Genomic DNA, 18,910 nt, shown 5'->3' on the forward strand with positions numbered 1-18,910 from the left:
GGATAACAGTATGTTTGCAACCACTGATTCATGGGCAGACTCTCCAAGCAGTCAGGAGTAGCGAATTGATGTCATGATGTCTCAAGAACCCCTTGATAAGAAGGTCCTTGCAATCAGGAAATTCTATCACGTTCCTCTTGGCCAGGGTTAATAAAGCTGGAAAGCAGGCCCGTTTCGCCCAAAAGGGCGCAATTACAATGCAATCTGTTGTGTCTGCCCTGATTTAGGATACAACCCTGATCAACAGGGGGAATGGTGGGAACATGTAAAACAGCACTCCAGTCCAAACAAATTGGAATGCATCTCCCATCGAATTTCTTCCTATTGCTGCCTTGGAGCAGAACACTGGGCACACCATGTTGTGTTGGGTGGCGAAAAGGTCTATCTGAGGTATTCCCCACCACTGAAATACAGTGCTGAGATACCGTATATACCCATGTATAAGCCGACCCGCGTATAAGCCGAGGTGCCTAATTTCTCCCCAAAATGGGGAAAAATTAGGCACCCGCGTATAAGCCGAGGGTCGGCTTATAACCCCTCCCCCCCCCCCGCAGGCTTACCTTCAGGCCCGGCGAAGGCGGTGGTGGCGGCGGCGGGGGGAGCCGGGCCGCGCGGCCTTCCAGCGGCCACAGGATGCTTCCCCCGGCCCTTCCAGAGCGGGGGGAGCCAGGTGTGCCCGGCGGTGGCCGCCGCGTGGCCTTTTAGAGGCCGCAGGATGCTTCCCCCGGCCCTTCCAGGGCAGGGGAAGCCAGGCGTGCCCGGCGGCAGCGGCCGCGCGGCCTTCCAGAGGCCACAGGAGGCCCTCACAGGGCCCTCCTGGCCGGGGGAAGCCGCATGGGCCCGGCGGCAATCAGGGCGGAGGTAAGTTGCCCCCTCCCTCCTCCCTCCTCCCCTACCCTACCGTATTGACCCGCGTATAAGCCGAGGCCGGCTTTTTCAGCCCTTTTTTTGGGCTGAAAAACTCGGCTTATACGCGAGTATATACGGTACACAGGGTTTAACTCCCATTCGTGTTGTTCCCCTAATTGCCTGCTTAGAGCATTGGCAACGACAACTGAATGACTTGCTATGTGAATGGACATGAGGACGCTGTTGTAATGGACAGCCCACTGCCATATCTTCACAGCCTCTGGACATAGGGCAATTGACCCTGTGCCCCCCTGCTTGGCAATGTAAAATTTTGCTATCACATTGTCCGTAGCCACTTGGACCGTGCGACCCTTGATCAACCCTGCAAAAGATATCTTGAGAATTCAAAAGCTTGCACACTGTTTTGAGATATCTTGGTGAGTCCTAATAAAATTATATGACGTTTGGTTTTGACCACTTTATACCAATTCATTTAACATTTTTTGTTATCAAGTCACAGCTGACTTATGGCAATCTCATAAGGTTTTCAAGGCAAGAGATGTTCAGAGGTGGTTTGCCATTGCCTGCCTCAGTGTCACACCCCTGGTATTTCTTGGAGTTCTTCCATCTAAATACTTGCCAGGGTCGAGGCTGAAAGAGTGTGACTGGCCCAAGATCACCCAGCAAATTTCCATCGCAGAGTGGGGATTTGAACCTGGGTTTCCCAGATACAAGTCCAACACCTTAACTGCTATACACACTGACTCTCATATAACTACAGAAACAGAATTCTAAGCAAGTGATCCAACTGCAGCATTTCTAATATCTAATATTTCTGTTGATATCGAACAAAATGAGAAATCTCATATAGTTCTAGATGTCCCATCACTAGGTACAACTGCCTGCCCTCAGTGCAACTAACTGTGTTTAACCATCAGCTATGCACACAGAAACCAGTTTGCTCTGAACAAATTATTTGATTTTTTTAGAAGACCAAGCTCTTATTTCCACTTCAGTACACCAATATCACCACCAATGGCAAAAATCTTTGGGTTATGTGGCATTGTCATATATTAATAGAGTTAAAACAAATAAATCCATGTGGCAAATATTAGCAGGCTCCATCTGGACATTTACAGCCCATTCCTGAGAATTGGGCCGAAACTCTTTAGGAGGCGGCAAGGACAGTCCTGCCAGGTGGTAAGCATTTTGGTACCGCGCCTCGCCCCTCTGCTGGCGCGGCCTCTCCGTGGCGCTGGCAACGGCGTAGAGAGGCTGAGTTGGCGCAGGGGGGCGTTCCAGGGGTGGGGTGGGGGAGGAGGCACTGGTTAGGCGGCTTCCTACCCCCTTTCAGCCACTTTCGCCGGCGCCGGGAATGGCGGTGCTGCGCTTGCTTTTTAGCAGGCACAGCCTCGCTGTTCCCTATGGGGCGAAAGGCCCGAGTTAAACAAACAAAAAAGACGCAAAGCGGCTTTTTTTTTGTTTAACGGCGTACGGGAATCGGCTTAGGAAGAGGTGCTGCTGCGCCTCTTCCCCGCCATCCCCGTATGCCTCAGCTCAGGAATGGGCTGTTAGTGCCTTAATATTTCTAAGAAAGCAGATGAGAAACAAATAATTGAGAATAAGACACTGATACAATTAACACAAACAAGACTGGGAGAAATATTGCACATTTAAGCATGTGTAAAAATATTTGACGCTCTGTCAGGCAGTTTGATGGAATATTGTATCTTGAATATCTTGCAGGCTTATTTGCTTCTTCAAAGACATGTCTTCATCAATCTTCATCAATTTTATACACTAGTTTTATAAATTCTAGATGGGCATGAATCTCATCTTTAAAGTCATTTTAGGCCCTTTAGCCACAAAATACTTCTGATTTTTGTTTGTTTACCTTTTCTGCTTGCATAAACATTTATAAGTTAAAAGAAAAACATCATCTTTACAAACAAGTGAAAACCAGCAAGGATGTGTGGGAGGGAATCTCCTCCCTCCCTCCCCCACTTTCCCTTTCCTTAAATCCCCCATAGCCTCTCCCCTTTTTCTGCTTCCTTCTCTCCTTCTTACACAACAGCCAACCTACAACCTGTCGTCAGCTTTCCCTCTTTCCCTGCAGCAGCCTCTATTTAGGACAACTATGGCCCAGTTTAGTGGTGAAGACAGAACAAATCAAAAGGTGCACAAAGAATCTTCTAATCCCAGATCACTGCATAAACATTGTTTACATATCAGAAGATTCTTTGTGCACCTTTTCCTTTTTCTGTCTTCATCTTTGCTGGTGCAGCCCACCTGTGCAGTTCTTCAGCCAGTAGAGTGGTGCCAGCCACTGGGCCAGGCCAACTTGCATGGTAGGGAACCCCCAAGGACGTGTGGGGGGAGCACCTCACTTTCCCCTGTACTCCCCCCCAATTTCCTCCTTCCTTCCCCTTCTGGCAACCCTCATATCCTCCCTGCCTTCCCTGCCTCATTCTCTCCTTCTTAGCCATTCATCAACCTACTTTTCATCTTCTATATTTATTATTTATTTACTTCATATATATCCCACCTTTCTCTGCTGTGGGGACCAAAGCAGCTTACATTATTCTCCTCCCCTCCTTTTTATCCTCACAACAACCCTGTGAGATAGATTAGGATGAAAGTATAATGGTTCATAATCACCCAGTGAGGCTCCACAGCAAGAAGGGGATTTGAGCCTGAGTCTCCCAGACCCTACTCTGAAGCTCTAACTGCTACACCACACCAGCTTTCATACGGTTGCTACTTTTGAAGTGTAGCAACCAGCTACACCTAGTTAAGTCATGCAAATCAGGTGGTAACCCAGTGGTTGCTTCAAGGCCTAGGTAGGACCTGAAGATCTACTGAAATAATAATTTGTCTCCAACAACAGAGATCTGACCCCCTGGAGAAAATGGCTGCTTTGGAGGGTGGATTCTATGGCTGATGCTGAGGCCCCTCCCCAAATCTCACCCTCTCCAAACTCCACCCCAAAATTTCCAGGAATTTCCAAAATTGGAGCTAGCAACCCTACCTTCAAAGGACAAAACAGCCCTGGAAAGGACCCTTCCCCTCCCCTTGCCTTTTACTCACACAAACCCATCCTGGAATGCTGCAGTTGCCTTGAGGATATCCGTTTCAAAGGGCCTGCAAGACTGAGATTTTTTTCCAGGCCTATGGTTGAAGGGATACTTTTCCTTTTAAATAGAGACCATAAAAGAAGGTTTCCATATATTTTCTATCCTCTGTTCATACTTTACATTGTGCCCCCTAGAATAAGGGTTATGTCACCATGTTCACTAGAACTAAAGGAATCTTAGCAATATGATGGAAACTTTGACTGCTTTTGCTCTAAATGGTTTCAGATGTTCAGAGTACTGAGTGGAGAACAATTGCTTTTTCCCATTGATTTGGGAGTGAGAGAGAGGATCTTAAAAGGAGAAAGTTATAATTAGTCAAACTCCTCAGCCACTTACATTTATCATGTATTTTAAACCATAAGGGTTACCACTCAACATGATAACAAATGCTTTGATTAGCATAGTGCAGAACATCTCTCATGACAGCAACTCCCCTCCCCATGTTCAAGTATTCACACACTTGATTCCTGTGCTTGAAAGCTGTGAGTTGCAGAAACATCGCACCAAGTCAATTCTAGTACCCACATTCAATAAATAATTTCCTACCCCAACATTGCTCACTTTAACTACAAGGTCCAGAAAAAGTAGAGCCAGTAGATACAACATGAAGGGTATGAGATCTCTCCTTTGTTTAGTTTCTGCTGAAGAATAAATTTTGGCTGCTATGTGTCCAGTCTCCGCCCTCTCGTTTCTAAGCCCTGATTTTCAAGCTGTGCTTGACTCTTTTGTTTTTTAGTAGTGACACACTCAATTAGCACTCAATATTCACATAAAATTAAATCAATGAAGATATGGCTCTGGCTACTGCTTTAGCTAGCCCTGGAAGATACCGTATATACCAGTGTATAAGCTGACCTGCGTATAAGCCAAGGTGCTAATTTCTCCCCAAAAATGGGGAAAAATTAGGCACCCGCGTATAAGCCGAGGGTCGACTTATAACCCCTCCCCCCCCCAGCAGGCTTACCTTCGCTCCAGGCCCGGCGAAGGCGGCGGCCGCCCCCCCGCGACTGCAGAAGGTCCTCCCAGGCCTGTCCTGGGCGGGGGGAGCCGGGCGCACCCGGCGGAGGCACAGCCTTTCCGCGGCCGCAGAAGGCCCTTCCAGGCCTGTCCAGGCCGGGGGGAGCCGGGCCTGCCTGGCGGCAGCGGCGCAGCCTTCCCACAGCCGCAGGAGGCCCCCCCAGGGCGCTCCTGGCCAGGGAAAGCTGAACGGGCCAGGCGGCGATGGCGGCAGCGGTGGCGGCGGTAAGTTCCCCCCTCCCTCCCTCCTCTACCATATTGACCCGCGTATAAGCCGAGGCCGGCTTTTTCAGCCCTTTTTTTGGGCTGAAAAACTCGGCTTATACGCGAGTATATACGGTAACAAAAATCAATTTCTCCTTGTCTAAACATGGAGAAGGGAAGGACTGTCAAAAGCTGATGCCATTTTAAATAGTGTGAGCTCACCATGTGATCTAAGTATACTTTTAAAAAGTGATGTTTTAATCCTCTCTTCATAAGTAGGCTGGTATTCTAGTCAACTGAAAGGTCAAATGGCCAAGTATTGAAAAGTCAAATATTACCAAAGTTCCATTAAAGCAAAAAATGCCACTAAGTAGACAGTAGTTTACCTTTATTTATTTCATTATGGTGTCATTGTGAGGAGGAAATCTTCCTGCAACAGAGCAAGCCCATACTTACTGAAGGGAAACATAGAATCTAAACCTGTAACTATTAGTATTAGATGAATTTTCTATAAATCTGAATGACCCACTGAAGAGTTCTCTTTGGCTTTTATCTTGGAACACTAGGGCCAACTTCAGTCATAGGCAATTCTAGACTGCTTGTGTCACTGTTTAAAGATGCTTGCAGTTATTTTATTTATTTATTTATTTATCAATCATATTGTAGTCTGCCCTCCCCAGCAAGCTGGCTCAGGGCAGATAACATCATTTTAAAAAACTTTACAAATATATAATAACAATAAAACTGTCAATAAAATCAAACCTTAAAACAATCATCAAAGATGGCATATAAATCCCTCTACTGCAAGAACCCACACAGGAGGCTGCCCCTCATCGAAACAATTTCAGCACGTGGAGGGGTGGGGGAGGCCAGTATAGATGGTATATAGGATGGTGGCTGCTATGATTATCTTTGTTATGCTGCGGGTTTCTCCCTGAATGATGCAGGGCTAGGGAACAAATAAACCTCACTCCTTGCTCAAAATGACACTATAATGAAAATTTTAAAATGGCAGCTCCTCCTGATCAGTAGGCAGGGTTCAGTGCAAAAGACATCAAGGGGAGGAGGGGCTTTCCCTTAACCTTAGACTGGCCTGGAAACTGAAATAGCCCTTTCTACTATCTAAGTAACTTCTAAACTACCCTGGTGATGTCAAATAAAAAACATCTCACCAGAATCAAAAGCACACATCGTAGAAGTGGACCCTCCCAAAGTCCAATAATGGGCCCCCTTAATAGCATGCCTTCCAAAGATTGGGAACATTGCCCCACCTCAGAACCAGTGAGAAGAATTCACACGTAAGTCAGAATTCCTTCCTGTAGTCGTTCTGCTGTAAGGCAGTCTATACTGATGGAATGTAGAAACACAATGCATCCTAGCGTGAAATTCAAGCTATTGCACTGAGCTTACCCTCTGAAGAATTAATCCTCTAAAAGCTGTACTTGCTAAGGCAAATGAGTCAATATGGTAGCAATTAGCAAATATAAGAACTAATTTCCATGTAATGATTTTGTAAACTGTCTCAATAGTGGGGCAGCTTCTTAGGAAGTGTGTCATAATACCTGTAGGCACATAGCTGAGAAGGCCCTATGGGTACAGTCCTTTATCCAGTGTGCAATGGTGGAAGACAACACCATCAACCCATGAGATTATTGACTAAAAATCATGAATTGTACTTTGGTCTATTGAATCTCCTTAGTCCTAGAGCTATAAAAGGGAAGGGCCATTCCCATTTCCTTGAGTGAGATGTATCAGGGAAAAAAGGAGAGAACAAACTCCTCTGAGTAGTGGGAGGAGCTAACCTTGGGAACAAACGAGGAGAATCCAACCTATGGACCACCTTATCCACAGGGAAACTAGACAGCTCCCTATTAAGTGAGAGAGCAGTTAGCACCAATACCCTGTGGGCTGAATTAATCCCACCAGGAAACCTATCTTGATAGTCAGCTTCCATAAATAACTGGTGTTTTTGGAATAACACCACAACATAAAGATTGTATTATAAGCCCTGTTGGTAAATTACCTGGGAGCAGACAGCAACAATGAGGAATCTGATTTAGTAATTGCTGTCACTCAACCTCCAAGTTGCAAGAATTAGCAACAATATTGGCCCTTGTCTCAGGAGGTTTGTCCTGTTCAGCAATCATAAAGCTGGCTGGGGTGACAACTTTTTATGAACTGTGAAACATGACTTTCTGTGCCAATGTGAGGCAGTCAGGTTTATCTCTTCCCTCTGTTCCCAGATCTTCCATAGAGTCCTGGGGATCAGTTTGATAGGAGGAAAAGCACACAGTAGAGCTTTCAGTCAGTGAGTGCATCCATAGTGCAAGAACTGAAAACACAGAAAGAACCTGGTGACTTGCCAGTTTTCCAAATCTTAAAATCATGTCCTCTACGTGATGCCTGCATATCAGCTGGAAGATTTGAAGCTTGACTTGGTGTTCTGCTGGTCCATGGTCCTCTGCTGAGCCAGTCTATGGTTATGTTTGTCTTCCCTGAGACATGTTCTGCTTTGATTGATGAAAGGTGGTGCTCCACTTACCTTAGGACCACTGATGCTTCTTTATGGAAGTCCCTTGACCTCACACTGCCTTGCAAATTTATGTATGCTTTGAGAAACACATTGTGACAGACAAGGGATTAATCTGCAGGAACAGTTCACAGAAACCAAGAGTGGGCAGAGCCAGAAAGTTGACACTGAGCTCTGAGAGGGAGAAAGCATTCTGAGCTGGGTGACAGAACTGAGAAGAAGTGTGTTTGTACTCTGTGAACCTAAGCTAGTAGAACACACAACCTGTGGAGTGACAGGATTGCGAACTGGGTGAAAGAGGGCCCTTTCTCAGGTCACAAAGGGGAATTAGTCTCTGGTGAAGAGCTATTCCGGTTGCAGGGAAGTGTGGAGGATTAGTGCCACTGGTGTGGGGTAGTCACTGAGAACTGGAAGAGGGATTTTGGATACTCTTGCAGGTAGGATTTGTGCTTTTGTTTATTTTCAGATTTACCTCTCACCTTTCCAATGCTCTTGTTTAAGTGATGAAGTAGGAACTCACTTAATTGTTTCTTGAATGCTACGTGTCATATTTTAAAAGCTTGTGAAATAGTATGGAAAGAATTGGAGTGTTTGTTACCACAATGGCAACTCTTTCACCACCAAATTCTGCACTAATAATAGAAAACCTAGTGGAAAGCAAAACTGAATCTTCCCACTGCCAAAAATCCAGAGATTAACTAGAAAGAAAAGGAAATCCCGCAGTTCCTGAAACAGCAGCACTTGGGATTTACCTGTCAGCCTTGACTTCGGCATATTTGTTTTGTGTCTTTATCAATCCAAAATAGATAAACAGATGCTGCTATTCACCAAAGATGATTACTACAGAAAACCAGAGACTCTTTGTAAGAGTTGTCATGACAAAAATAAATGCTCTGCTTAGATGAATATATTATAATGTTACAAACAGTTACAAACTGATCATAAATATATTCACAAATGTACTTGTTCTACAATGGGTGTGGAACATTTTGCCAGTAAGACTAGCCCACAACCAAATAGCTCCTGCACTTATACAGCAAATCTTCACATAAACCCAGCTACACTCCAAGTTGATTAACATCAAATACTGTGCTCTTATCTGCCTCTTCTACTTTAGTACTCCGGGTTAATTAACCATTTAGTACTAAAAATTTGATTGTTCCATCCAAATTCAACTTATCCTCCAAAGTAGTATTAAAAATACGGTTTTAAAGCAGATAAGCAATCCTCGCGTTAGAGAGCAAGTGCATTGTGATGGAAGTCCCCAATTGACTCCGACTGCACAGGGAGTGGAGATAAGAGGGAACAAGCAAGCACAAGGCTCATTTATGTAGTGCCAGGCAATGATTTGATATTACATGTGAGCTAATCTACAAATTTCTTCTATGTTCTGCAGGTAAAGAATTGCAACCAAATCTTCATATATAAAAAGAACAGCACAGAAGTTAAAGCAGATCTCACTCGACAAATCTACACAACTTGCTGCAGGAGTGACTACGGCATCAAAAAAGCTGTAGCAACTTCTTTTCAAATACATTTCAAGAAAAAAGGCATTTTACATACTCCAGAATATCTTCCAGTCTTCGTATTTTCGTACGAGAATCTGTTCTTTCTTTATCAAAGTCATTCTGTAATCCTTGGATCTAATGTTTTTTAAAAAGGGGGGAAAGTTACATTCATTATTCTCATTTAAGCATGAACAATTAAAAAAAATTATTCTATTTGTACCCCGCCCTTTCTTGACAAGCCTGGCTCAGGGCAGCTAACAGCATATAAATAACATATATAAAATTTTATAATTTACAATTTAAAACCATTTAGTCAGTCTAGCTAAAACACATACCCTATTCTGTATCTTGATGGTGCCACAACATGTAATTTAATTACCCTACCATCTAAAGGGTGGGTCAATTCCCACATGGTGGCAAGCCAAGATGGTAATAGGTGATCACCAGTCAGCATTGATTTAATTTCTTCAATGGGATGGAGACAGAACCAAGAAGGGGAAAAGAAGCAAAGGAGAAAAGAAGTGGCGGGTGAGGGGAGGAAAAGGGAAAGAGGGAAAGGAGGGGGAAAGGAAGGGGAAAGAGGGATGAGGAAAGGGGAAAGGGAGGCCAGCTAATATAATACCATCGCTGCCCTCAGCCATAGGCCTGGTAGAACATCTCAGTCTTACAGGCCCTGCGGAACTGGACTAAGTCCCTGCAGGGCATGTGTCTCAAGACAGAGAGTTCCACAAGGCTGGGGCCAGGGGCAAAAAAGCCCTGGTCCTGGTTGAGAACAGCCAAACAATCTTAGGACTAGGGTCTATGACAAAAACTATCTTTGCATTTGAAGACTGGTTTAAAGTAAGATGTTCTTGCCATATCTGAGATCCAAAGAACCAGTGGGCAAAGTCCAGATGTGAACCACATGCATCCAGAGCTTAGCCTGCTGGTTTTGTTACCATAGTTCTTATTGCTGAACAGACAAGCCATTTCTAAGCTGAACAGCTGATTCAGCAGTAGAAACCGCTGCATTAGAAATAGGAAGCAAAACTCTAGCAGTACATATATGTATCTCCGTCTCAAAACTCTGGATTTCAGCCTAAGAAATGGGGACAATTGACAACTGAGGATCTATCAAGCTACATCAACTAAATATGCATACATGCCAGGGTCTAACCCAGAGTGGATCTGGTTGATTTTATCGGCAAAGTCAGTAGCAAATTGACCACAGCAGGCCACTGCATGGTCAGAGTCCAATTCTTAGGGGCTATGTCATGATATAAGAGCCTCCAAACCACATGGAACAGCTCTGCTAGATGATTACATGCAGACACAATAGCAATGGAGAAACACTGCCTTTTCACCACCATTACTGCTACGGAATAGGCTCTAATATGGGCTCTATGCCACACTCAGTTAGCCTTGCTTCGAGTTTTCAGCCAGTGATATTCTAGCTATCATCTGTCCTGTTTCATTGCCATCAGTTTCTCTGTAAATCAGGGAGACCACTTGGCTCTGTCTGGGGGAAGAGGGCACTTCGGGGGGGGGGGGGTCAACAGCCCAGGCCATTTCCCTATTCCATAGAACAGTCAGGGCCTTGACAGAATCACCAGAAGCTGTGGGGACTTGTTCTCTGCTAAACATGCATACAATCACTGCTTTTGAATACTTCTAATTATGAAAATCCTCTTTTTTCATAAATTACTAAGTGCTCCATGTTTAAATTTCATGTCAATCTATTACTGAAGATCATAGAGTGGCAAGTAACAAATGAAATTTTAGCCCATTACAGCACCAAAAACTGCATTTGTACATTCCTGCCTCTGGTCTAGACAGAAGTTCTGCACTCCTATAAAGTCTAGCGAGGATCCTCAGCCCAAAAAAATAGATTTCATGTTCAAATGAGGCAAGGTACTTCTGATCTCTTTCCCTCTGGACACCAATTCATGTTACAAATCACTGCTTCCTTCACAGATGTAGAGAGGGGAAAACTTGTACAAATGTGTATCCAAACTGAAGAAAAGTATTTAATATACTTTTTTCATATTTGGCATAGGGAATATGTGCATCTGATTGGCCTTCACTCTCTAACTTAATGATTAACCAAGGTGCAAATTCAATCTTAGAGCTTTATTTCAGAAATCTATGAGTTAAACTTTTAAATACTTACAACTAAAAAAATGGAAAAGAAAAGAATTAGACAAAGAGCTTATAATACAGCCAGACAGGGCACTATCTGTACATTCCACCTGAGAATTTTCCTAAGTGAAATGAAACAGCAAATGTCAAAACATTTGAAAATACTGCCCTGGGTAAGAAAATGTATTAACAGTTTTGTCCTGTTTCACTAGTTACAAGTCCATTTCCGGCCCAGTATTTGCTTCTTATGGATCACAAGTTATGGCTTTAACATTTTACTGGCTAGATATGGTATTAAATTCAATGAAAATGACACTTCTCTTTATTACCTTGCTTTCATGAGATCTCTCTAAATAAATTTTCTCCTGTAGAAATGTCTGCTCTTGATCCTGAAAAATAAGGAGCTGCTTATTAATAAGTGATTATGAATTTGAAGAAAACCTTCTAGCACCATCTAAAACCGTCTAAGTCTTCTAAGAGCCACGTATCATCTATGTGATAACCACAATGAAACTTGGAAAGTTATATTTAGCCAGTTAGCCAAATAGATAAACGTTTTTTTTAAAAAAAACTGCTCCAAGAGAGCAGGGAAGCTGGGCACATTTTGTCTCCACTTCCAGTCACAAGCCACAGCAAAAGCAATTGCCCCTTGAGCTTGATCTAGAAAATGTTACATTTGTCGCGCCTCCCCTGCTCAGCTGCCACCCCTGAGGTCTCTGCTCTGGAGGGGATGGGGCCTTGAGGAACTTCCTCGGCCTCAGACCAGTCCGAGGGAGAATCAGAACCGCTCTCCCCCTCGGACGCAGCCAGGGTGTCCAGAGTCAGCTCACCTCTCCCACCTCTGGCTGCCACTCCTCCCCGGCCAAGGTGCCTCTCTGGCCTTTTATCCCCTCCAGGCCAGAGAGGCCCCTCCCCCTGCCCGCCCCCAGCCCCGCCCCGGAAGTTCCAAATAGGGCAGGCGAGCCCCGCCCATGGGAGAAGGCTGCCGGCCGCCCGCGCGCTTTCCCCGGCCCTGCCCGGGCTCGGCCGAAGCCCAGCTGATGTGCGGGCCGGGGCGCGGCAGCGCGCGTTAGACCGGCTGTGACGGCTGCTGGGAGTGGGCGGCCGTCCCCGCTGCTCCAGGGCGGTCCTGCCCCCGTGTCGCTCCGTTGGGTCCCTAGGGAGGAAGACGGAGGTGAGTCTTTGGGCGTGTGGGGGCTTCCTGCAAGGGGGCCGGTACCCTTGTCCCTGCTTTCCCCTGCCCCCCCTGGGTGGGGAACCCCCGCGGGTGGACTCGGGGGGGTCTGTATTCGTCCCGGATGGGCCTGGGAAGGGCCCGTCGCGGGACAACATTTGATCCAAGCCATGACACATGCACTTCCAGAGCATTTCCCACTGCTCAAATTATGTATATCTATACGGACACTTAAACAGTTACCAAGAAAATTCATGTGCAGTTGACTCTACTTCCTTTTCATTTTATTACTTAAGTACTTCAAAGAACATAATAATCAGTAACCTCTTTGAACTAAAATATTATACTGCCCACAGTCAAAGAAGGTAAAGGATAAACAGGAAGGGAAAGTGAGGCATTGTGTGTGTGTAAAGTGCTATCAAGTCACAGCCAACTTAGGGCAACAACTTAGGTTTTCAAGGCAAGAGACTTACAGAGGTGGTTTGCCATTGCCTTCCTCTGCATAGAGACATTAGACTACTCCAAAAAAGATGCAGTGAACAGACTGCAGGGAATTTGAGAGAGCATAAAGAGCCAAGAATAATTTAGACAGCAAGGAGAATGCAGCAAATCTTATAGATTTCTTTGAAATATTACACCAATGTGACAAATTTATGCTAACATACTAATTTATACAAATGTAGCTATCACTAAGACAGATACAAGGATTACTTTCAACTTCAGTGCATGCTTCTCTATAATCCATTGGTAAATACGCTTTTCATATCTGTTCAACAGACAAGGAAATGAGACAAATAGTCCCAATTTTCTTTAAAGGGTTTACCTAGAAATAAGAACTATTATTTCCAGTATTGAGTGATTTGCCCACATTTCCAAGAAATCAAAAAATTCTCTCACTTTCACACACTGTTTATACAAAAGAAGTAAAAAGGGATAATTATTTTTCATGAGTGAAAAATACAGTTCTCACCCTCAGTTGTTTCTGTCTTTGATGTTCTGATTCTACTAACTGTTGTTTTAATTGAGAAACGCACTGTTCTAATTCTTCAATCACATCAGATGCCTGTAGGGATTTAATAGGAAAGGGAATGTTGGTCATGTATTATAGCTCTGGCACAAATAACTTACTTTTTCTTCCAAAGTTCTGTTGTTGTTTTCTAAAAGGGGGAGGAGGGGGAGATAATCTACTTAGAAAAAAAATAAAGTTTTTAAATGCAGACACTGCCCATCTAATTTGTCATTTTTGGTTGTCTCAAAACAAATGAATTTCAGGAGTCATCTTATACCAGAAATTAATATTAGTCAGTGACTGAAATTCAAACACTGTTTATCAATCATTGACCTGATTAAAAACTGACCAATTTAAAAAACAAAACAAAAAAACCTAAAAATAAAAATTGACCTAAATTTTAAAAAAAAAAATTTTGACCAAATACTGTCCCCTCAAAAATGGAATGCTGCAAGCTTAGGTTTCAGCCTTGTCAACATACTTGCATGAGCAAGATGAGAAAACTCAATTCAGTAACTTAAATTCTCCCTCCCACACACATACATTTTCATGTGTGTATATATATATGTCTGTAAGTTTAAAATCTCAAAGATTAATACTAAAAACTTCTTGTTGGTTTCGTATTGCTGTTGATTGAGCCTATCTTTCCATATTAATGAGTATTTGTATATGAACACATGAAGCTGCCTTATACTGAATCAGACCCTTAGTCTATCAAAGCCAGTGTTGTTGTCTCTAACTGGCAGTGACTCTCCAGAGTCTTAGGTAGAGGTCTTACACAAAACCTATTACCGGATCCTTTCAACTACAGGTATATAATGCCAAGGTCTCAAATCAGTTTTTGTATGGTGTGGAAATTTGAATTGGTGCTGTCTCTGAGAGGATAGACTGCATTCAGCTTAACTTTTTCTGACGGTTACTGGCTACTCCTAGATATGTCTCGAGCATAGTGCTGAGAGCTGAATTGGGTGAATTGTCAATGGAGGCTAAGGCATGGGTAAAAGCATTCCTTTGGAAAGTTAAGATCTTCAAATCTGTGGCGAGGCCTACTTTACTTGGACTTGTACAGGCAGATGCTCACATTAGCCAATGGGATTATTTATTGGAAAAGAAAATGAATTTACAAATGACATGGTAAAGACCACAGAAATAACTAGGCTAATCAAAATGGAAGTAAAGGAATTGGACCCTAACAGAACATTTGTTAGGGCTCATAGGATATGCTCAGCTTCCTTTTTGGGTATTGCCCTTCTGATACAACTTCCAAAGTATTTCTGTTTCCTAATAATACCAGAAGAGCTTTTACTTTGGCAAAAATGAATGCCCTTCCTTCTGCTGTTTTGGAGGGCAGATATAAAAAAGTGCCATACTCAAATAGAACATATAGATGCTCACATGACCAATTTGACACTTTCGAACATATGATCATGGGGTGTCCTATATTTAATGACCTGAGAGTCAGTTTAATTATTCCTTTATTTAAAAATATGGAAATGTCCAACGAGGCATCTGGCACTACTAGGGCGCAGGTAATGTGGCTACTATCAGATGCAAATGATTCTGTTACTGTCTGAGGTTCTCTTGTACTTCAAAACAGGAAGAAAAGGCAGTATCTGAAAACAAAACACTGTTTAGACAGGCATGGCTTAGTAAAAAGGCATTGAGATAGCATTGCCAGGGCTCCTGGTTTGATCCCCACATAGGGAGAGGCAAAAGACAGGCAGAGGCCTTGGACGTGGTATTTGAGGGGAGGGGCTGTGACTCAGAGGTAGAGCATCTGCTTGGCATGCTAAAAGTTCCAGGTTCAGTCCCCAGCATCTGTCTATTAAAACCTGGAGATACAACCACAGAAGTTGTGTTAGGCTACAGAGAATGCAAGCTCCACTTCTGAGCATCTGATTTGCAACTGCACCAGCTTCTGAAGAGGAGAGAGACATTCTGGATTCATACATTGAACACTCTGATGCCAGACAGCTTATACAAGGAAATGGTCATGTGTCTGTTGAGAGAATAGCTGAGTCATTTCAGCAAGCTCTGTGTATATGGAGGACTTATTTTGCCTGCCATTACAAGGCACTGGGGATGATGCAACTTTGGTTTAGGTATGGCAATCACCTTTTGCTGTATATCATCATCTTCCCCTTCTACCCTCCTTGCACTTTAAAGTATAAATATGGGAAAGTATTGGGGATTGCTTGATGTATTTGGTTTCCATTATGTGGCTATGTACACCATTGAGCAATGCTTTATCCTGACCTGGCTTATAGAGGTAAATTTTCCATATTTTCTAGTAACAAATTCTTTTGTATTTTTAATTGGCCTTTTATCATTTACTTATTTATTTGTTTGAAATTAATTGATAGTATTTTTCTAAATATTCTAGAAATTTGGATCACTAACAACTATTGCTGATGGTCCTAATTAATTATAACAACAGATACCCATTCCATGTAAAAGTTTTTACATTTGACAGGAGTAATTTAAATATATTTAGTTAATAACCTTAAGAATTATATTTGCTTTTAATTTTTATAAATACACAAGAATTAATCTAAACCATTTGTTTCTCTTTTCTTTTTAAGTGCTTTGCAATTTTAACAAGTACATTGTATAGTGGGTATTGTACAAATTTAAACTACTAAGGAAGGCCTCATGGCTAAAACCCATTTTGTGTACATGTATTTGATGTTATTAATAACTGTACCTGGTCATAGGAAAGATGCTTGTAAATGTTTGATATTCCCATGTGTATAACTGTAATATTACCAGAACGTTTTTGTACTGGGGAAGGTTCCTATATATGTAACTAAAATTAATTGTTTTTATGCAGTTTTTAATATCTGCAATCTGACTAAAGATTCTTTGATTTAATATAATTTTTGCTTTTTGGGAATTTTTCTTGACATTTCTACACACAAGGTTTTTCTTCTTTTTTTTCAGCCTCTTTGGTTTCCTGGGTTGAAATTCCTTTTTATTCATTTTCGCTGCCTTATACTGAATGAGACCAAGGTAAGTACTGTCTACTCAGACAGTGGATCTCCAAGGTCTTAGGTCTCTTACATCACTTGCCACCTGATCCTTTCAACTGGAGATACTAGGGATTGAATCTAGGACCTTCTGCATGCAAAGCAGAAGCTCTGTCACTGAGCTACAGCCCCTGTATATATGTACACTTACCTTAGCTGCAGAAAGAGCATGTTCCTGTTTCATGAAATTTAGGTCAGCATCATATTTGCCTTGTAGCTGCTGAATGTCCTGCTCATAATCTTGTACAATACATTCTCTCTCTTTTTGAAGTGAGTTGCATCTACAAATATTGCAAGGGAAAAATAAATGTGTAGATAAGCTACACAGAATGACTACTACTTCCCTTTAGTGTTTTATAGTGTGAGCAGAATTCTATTCATGTCTACATTTTCATGTTTGATATCAAAATAATCAAAACAGAATAATTTTATTAGAATATAATCAAGAAAAAACACATGTGGTTTAGGTACAGCAATTTCAATAACCAGACAGAACTCATCATATCCCAGTTAAGGAAAACAGATAGATGGAGTTCTGTTTACCTGCTACTGGCAAATTGCAGAAGTAAAAAAATATAGAGAGATCTGAAGTGGTTGGAAAGACAAACAGTGAAACATCTCCAGTTCAAGGGCTTCTTTATACAATCAAGATCTGGAGATTATTTCAGAACTGTTATCCAACTGTAATAATCCCAATCTATTTAAACAAGGAGTTCTAAGGTCACTGGGGACTCAACTCAATACGAAGGGGGAAGGAGAAGATGTGGATTGGAGCCCTTGTGCTGTGGGGATAAAATAACCCCACACACAGCAGCTTGGATCCCACAACTCTGATGATGGAAGGGACAGGACTGCAGTTCTATGTACCCACCAAAATGTGGCCCTAGGGGACAGTGGACCTCCCAGAACAGCATGGTGGAACAGTTGGCAGTCTGCCACTGGAGGGTGGAACCAGGCTACTGTAAATTTTCCACAGGATCCAGCCCAGTTTTCCTAAACTCAGGAAACCCCAAAGCAGAAAAAAGTACCCATATGATACTTGGATGTTTTTCCCCATAGGGCAAACACCAGGTCAGTGTGAGCGAAGGAGAGAACTGGGATTAGAAAACAGAGTAAGGAGAAAGAGTTAAACCCTCCCCTCCCTGTTTATCCAGCACTGGTGACACTGGTTTTAGCTGCCCCCCACCCCTGAAATGCAATCAAGCCTAATCACTACCTTCCTGCCATCATGTTTAGTTTAGCCCTGACTCACATCCTCAGGCTATCACGGGCGATTCACAGGTTCACTACTTCTGTACGGAACTCCAGCATAAGATATAATATTCATGCTATTTTTATGATAACTCATAGAATCATAGAGTTGGAAGAGACCACCAGGGTCATCTAGTCCAACCCCCTGCACAATGCAGGAAATTAACAACTATCTCCCCCCACATCCCCAGTGACCCCAACCCTCCCCCCGCCATGCAGGATCCCACAATCAAAGCACTCCCGACAGATGGCCACCTAGCCTCTGCTTTAAGACCTCCAAAGACTCCACCACCCTCCGAGGCAGCACATTCCACCGTCGAACAGCCCTCACCTTCAGAAAATAACTCTCTTCTTTTTATCCTGATTTTGCTGGAGGTTGACACCTTTCTGTTTACTTTCAGTTCACTCTCTCACACTATAATCAAATCAAAACCTGAAGAATAATATTTTAAAAGGTGTGGAACTGTATACCTTTGGGCAACAGATATAAAACAAAAGCATTTCATTAAGTACCTTTTCTTAGCTTCTTGAAGTTCAGTGCATACAGCCTGGTACAACTGTTCCAGATTAGCCTTTTCTTGAGATAATTTCTGATGCTGCAAATTGCTGCTTTCGGCTTCCATAGTCAACTGATGGACACGGGCTTTCAGCTCTTTGACCATCGGGTTCTAAATTAATACACCGTTGTTAAGACTCCATTACATGTTTATTATTTATACCCTAAATTTCCCCTCAATTACCCAGAATCAGAATTTATTAATACGGTCGACTGACCAAACCACTGTCAGTACATCAAATTGTCCAAACCCAACAGTGCTGTACAGCAGTATTAGAAAATGCCTATACAACTAAAAATACAAGATCAATAAAAACAACCCATAATTAAAATTACCACATTAAGGTTGTAGAGCATTTTAACAGTCTTTCTCTAACAAAGCTCTGTTTATTTTAATAGCAGCAGCGCAGAACTTGGCAGTTGAAATGAGAGCTGTGGAGTTTCTCCCAATAGGAGCTTCTTTGCCACGAACTCAGCTGACTCTTCAGGGAATTGGCCAAGCAAGGGGGAAATAAGCTTAGAATGACTTCACAG

General features: G+C 42.8%; 1 protein-coding gene across 6 annotated transcripts in view; it reads right to left on the reverse strand.

The window, feature by feature from the left end:
- CEP112 (centrosomal protein 112) overlaps positions 1-18,910 on the reverse strand; it is a 379,853-nt gene that overhangs the window by 250,574 nt on the left and 110,369 nt on the right. For 5 of the 6 annotated variants that reach the window (XM_056854869.1, XM_056854853.1, XM_056854881.1 and 2 more), the window contains exons 12-16: positions 18,334-18,488; positions 16,721-16,850; positions 13,505-13,597; positions 11,690-11,749; positions 9,298-9,377 (exon numbers count right to left, since the gene is read on the reverse strand). In XM_056854869.1, coding sequence (XP_056710847.1) covers positions 9,298-9,377; positions 11,690-11,749; positions 13,505-13,597; positions 16,721-16,850; positions 18,334-18,488 — 518 coding nt within the window. The remainder of the gene's footprint in view (positions 1-9,297; positions 9,378-11,689; positions 11,750-13,504; positions 13,598-16,720; positions 16,851-18,333; positions 18,489-18,910) is intronic. The other variant, XM_056854861.1, reaches the window with a different exon arrangement.

Source organism: Euleptes europaea, chromosome 1 (assembly GCF_029931775.1).
Source record: "Euleptes europaea isolate rEulEur1 chromosome 1, rEulEur1.hap1, whole genome shotgun sequence".
Classification (NCBI taxonomy): Eukaryota; Metazoa; Chordata; class Lepidosauria; order Squamata; family Sphaerodactylidae; genus Euleptes; species Euleptes europaea.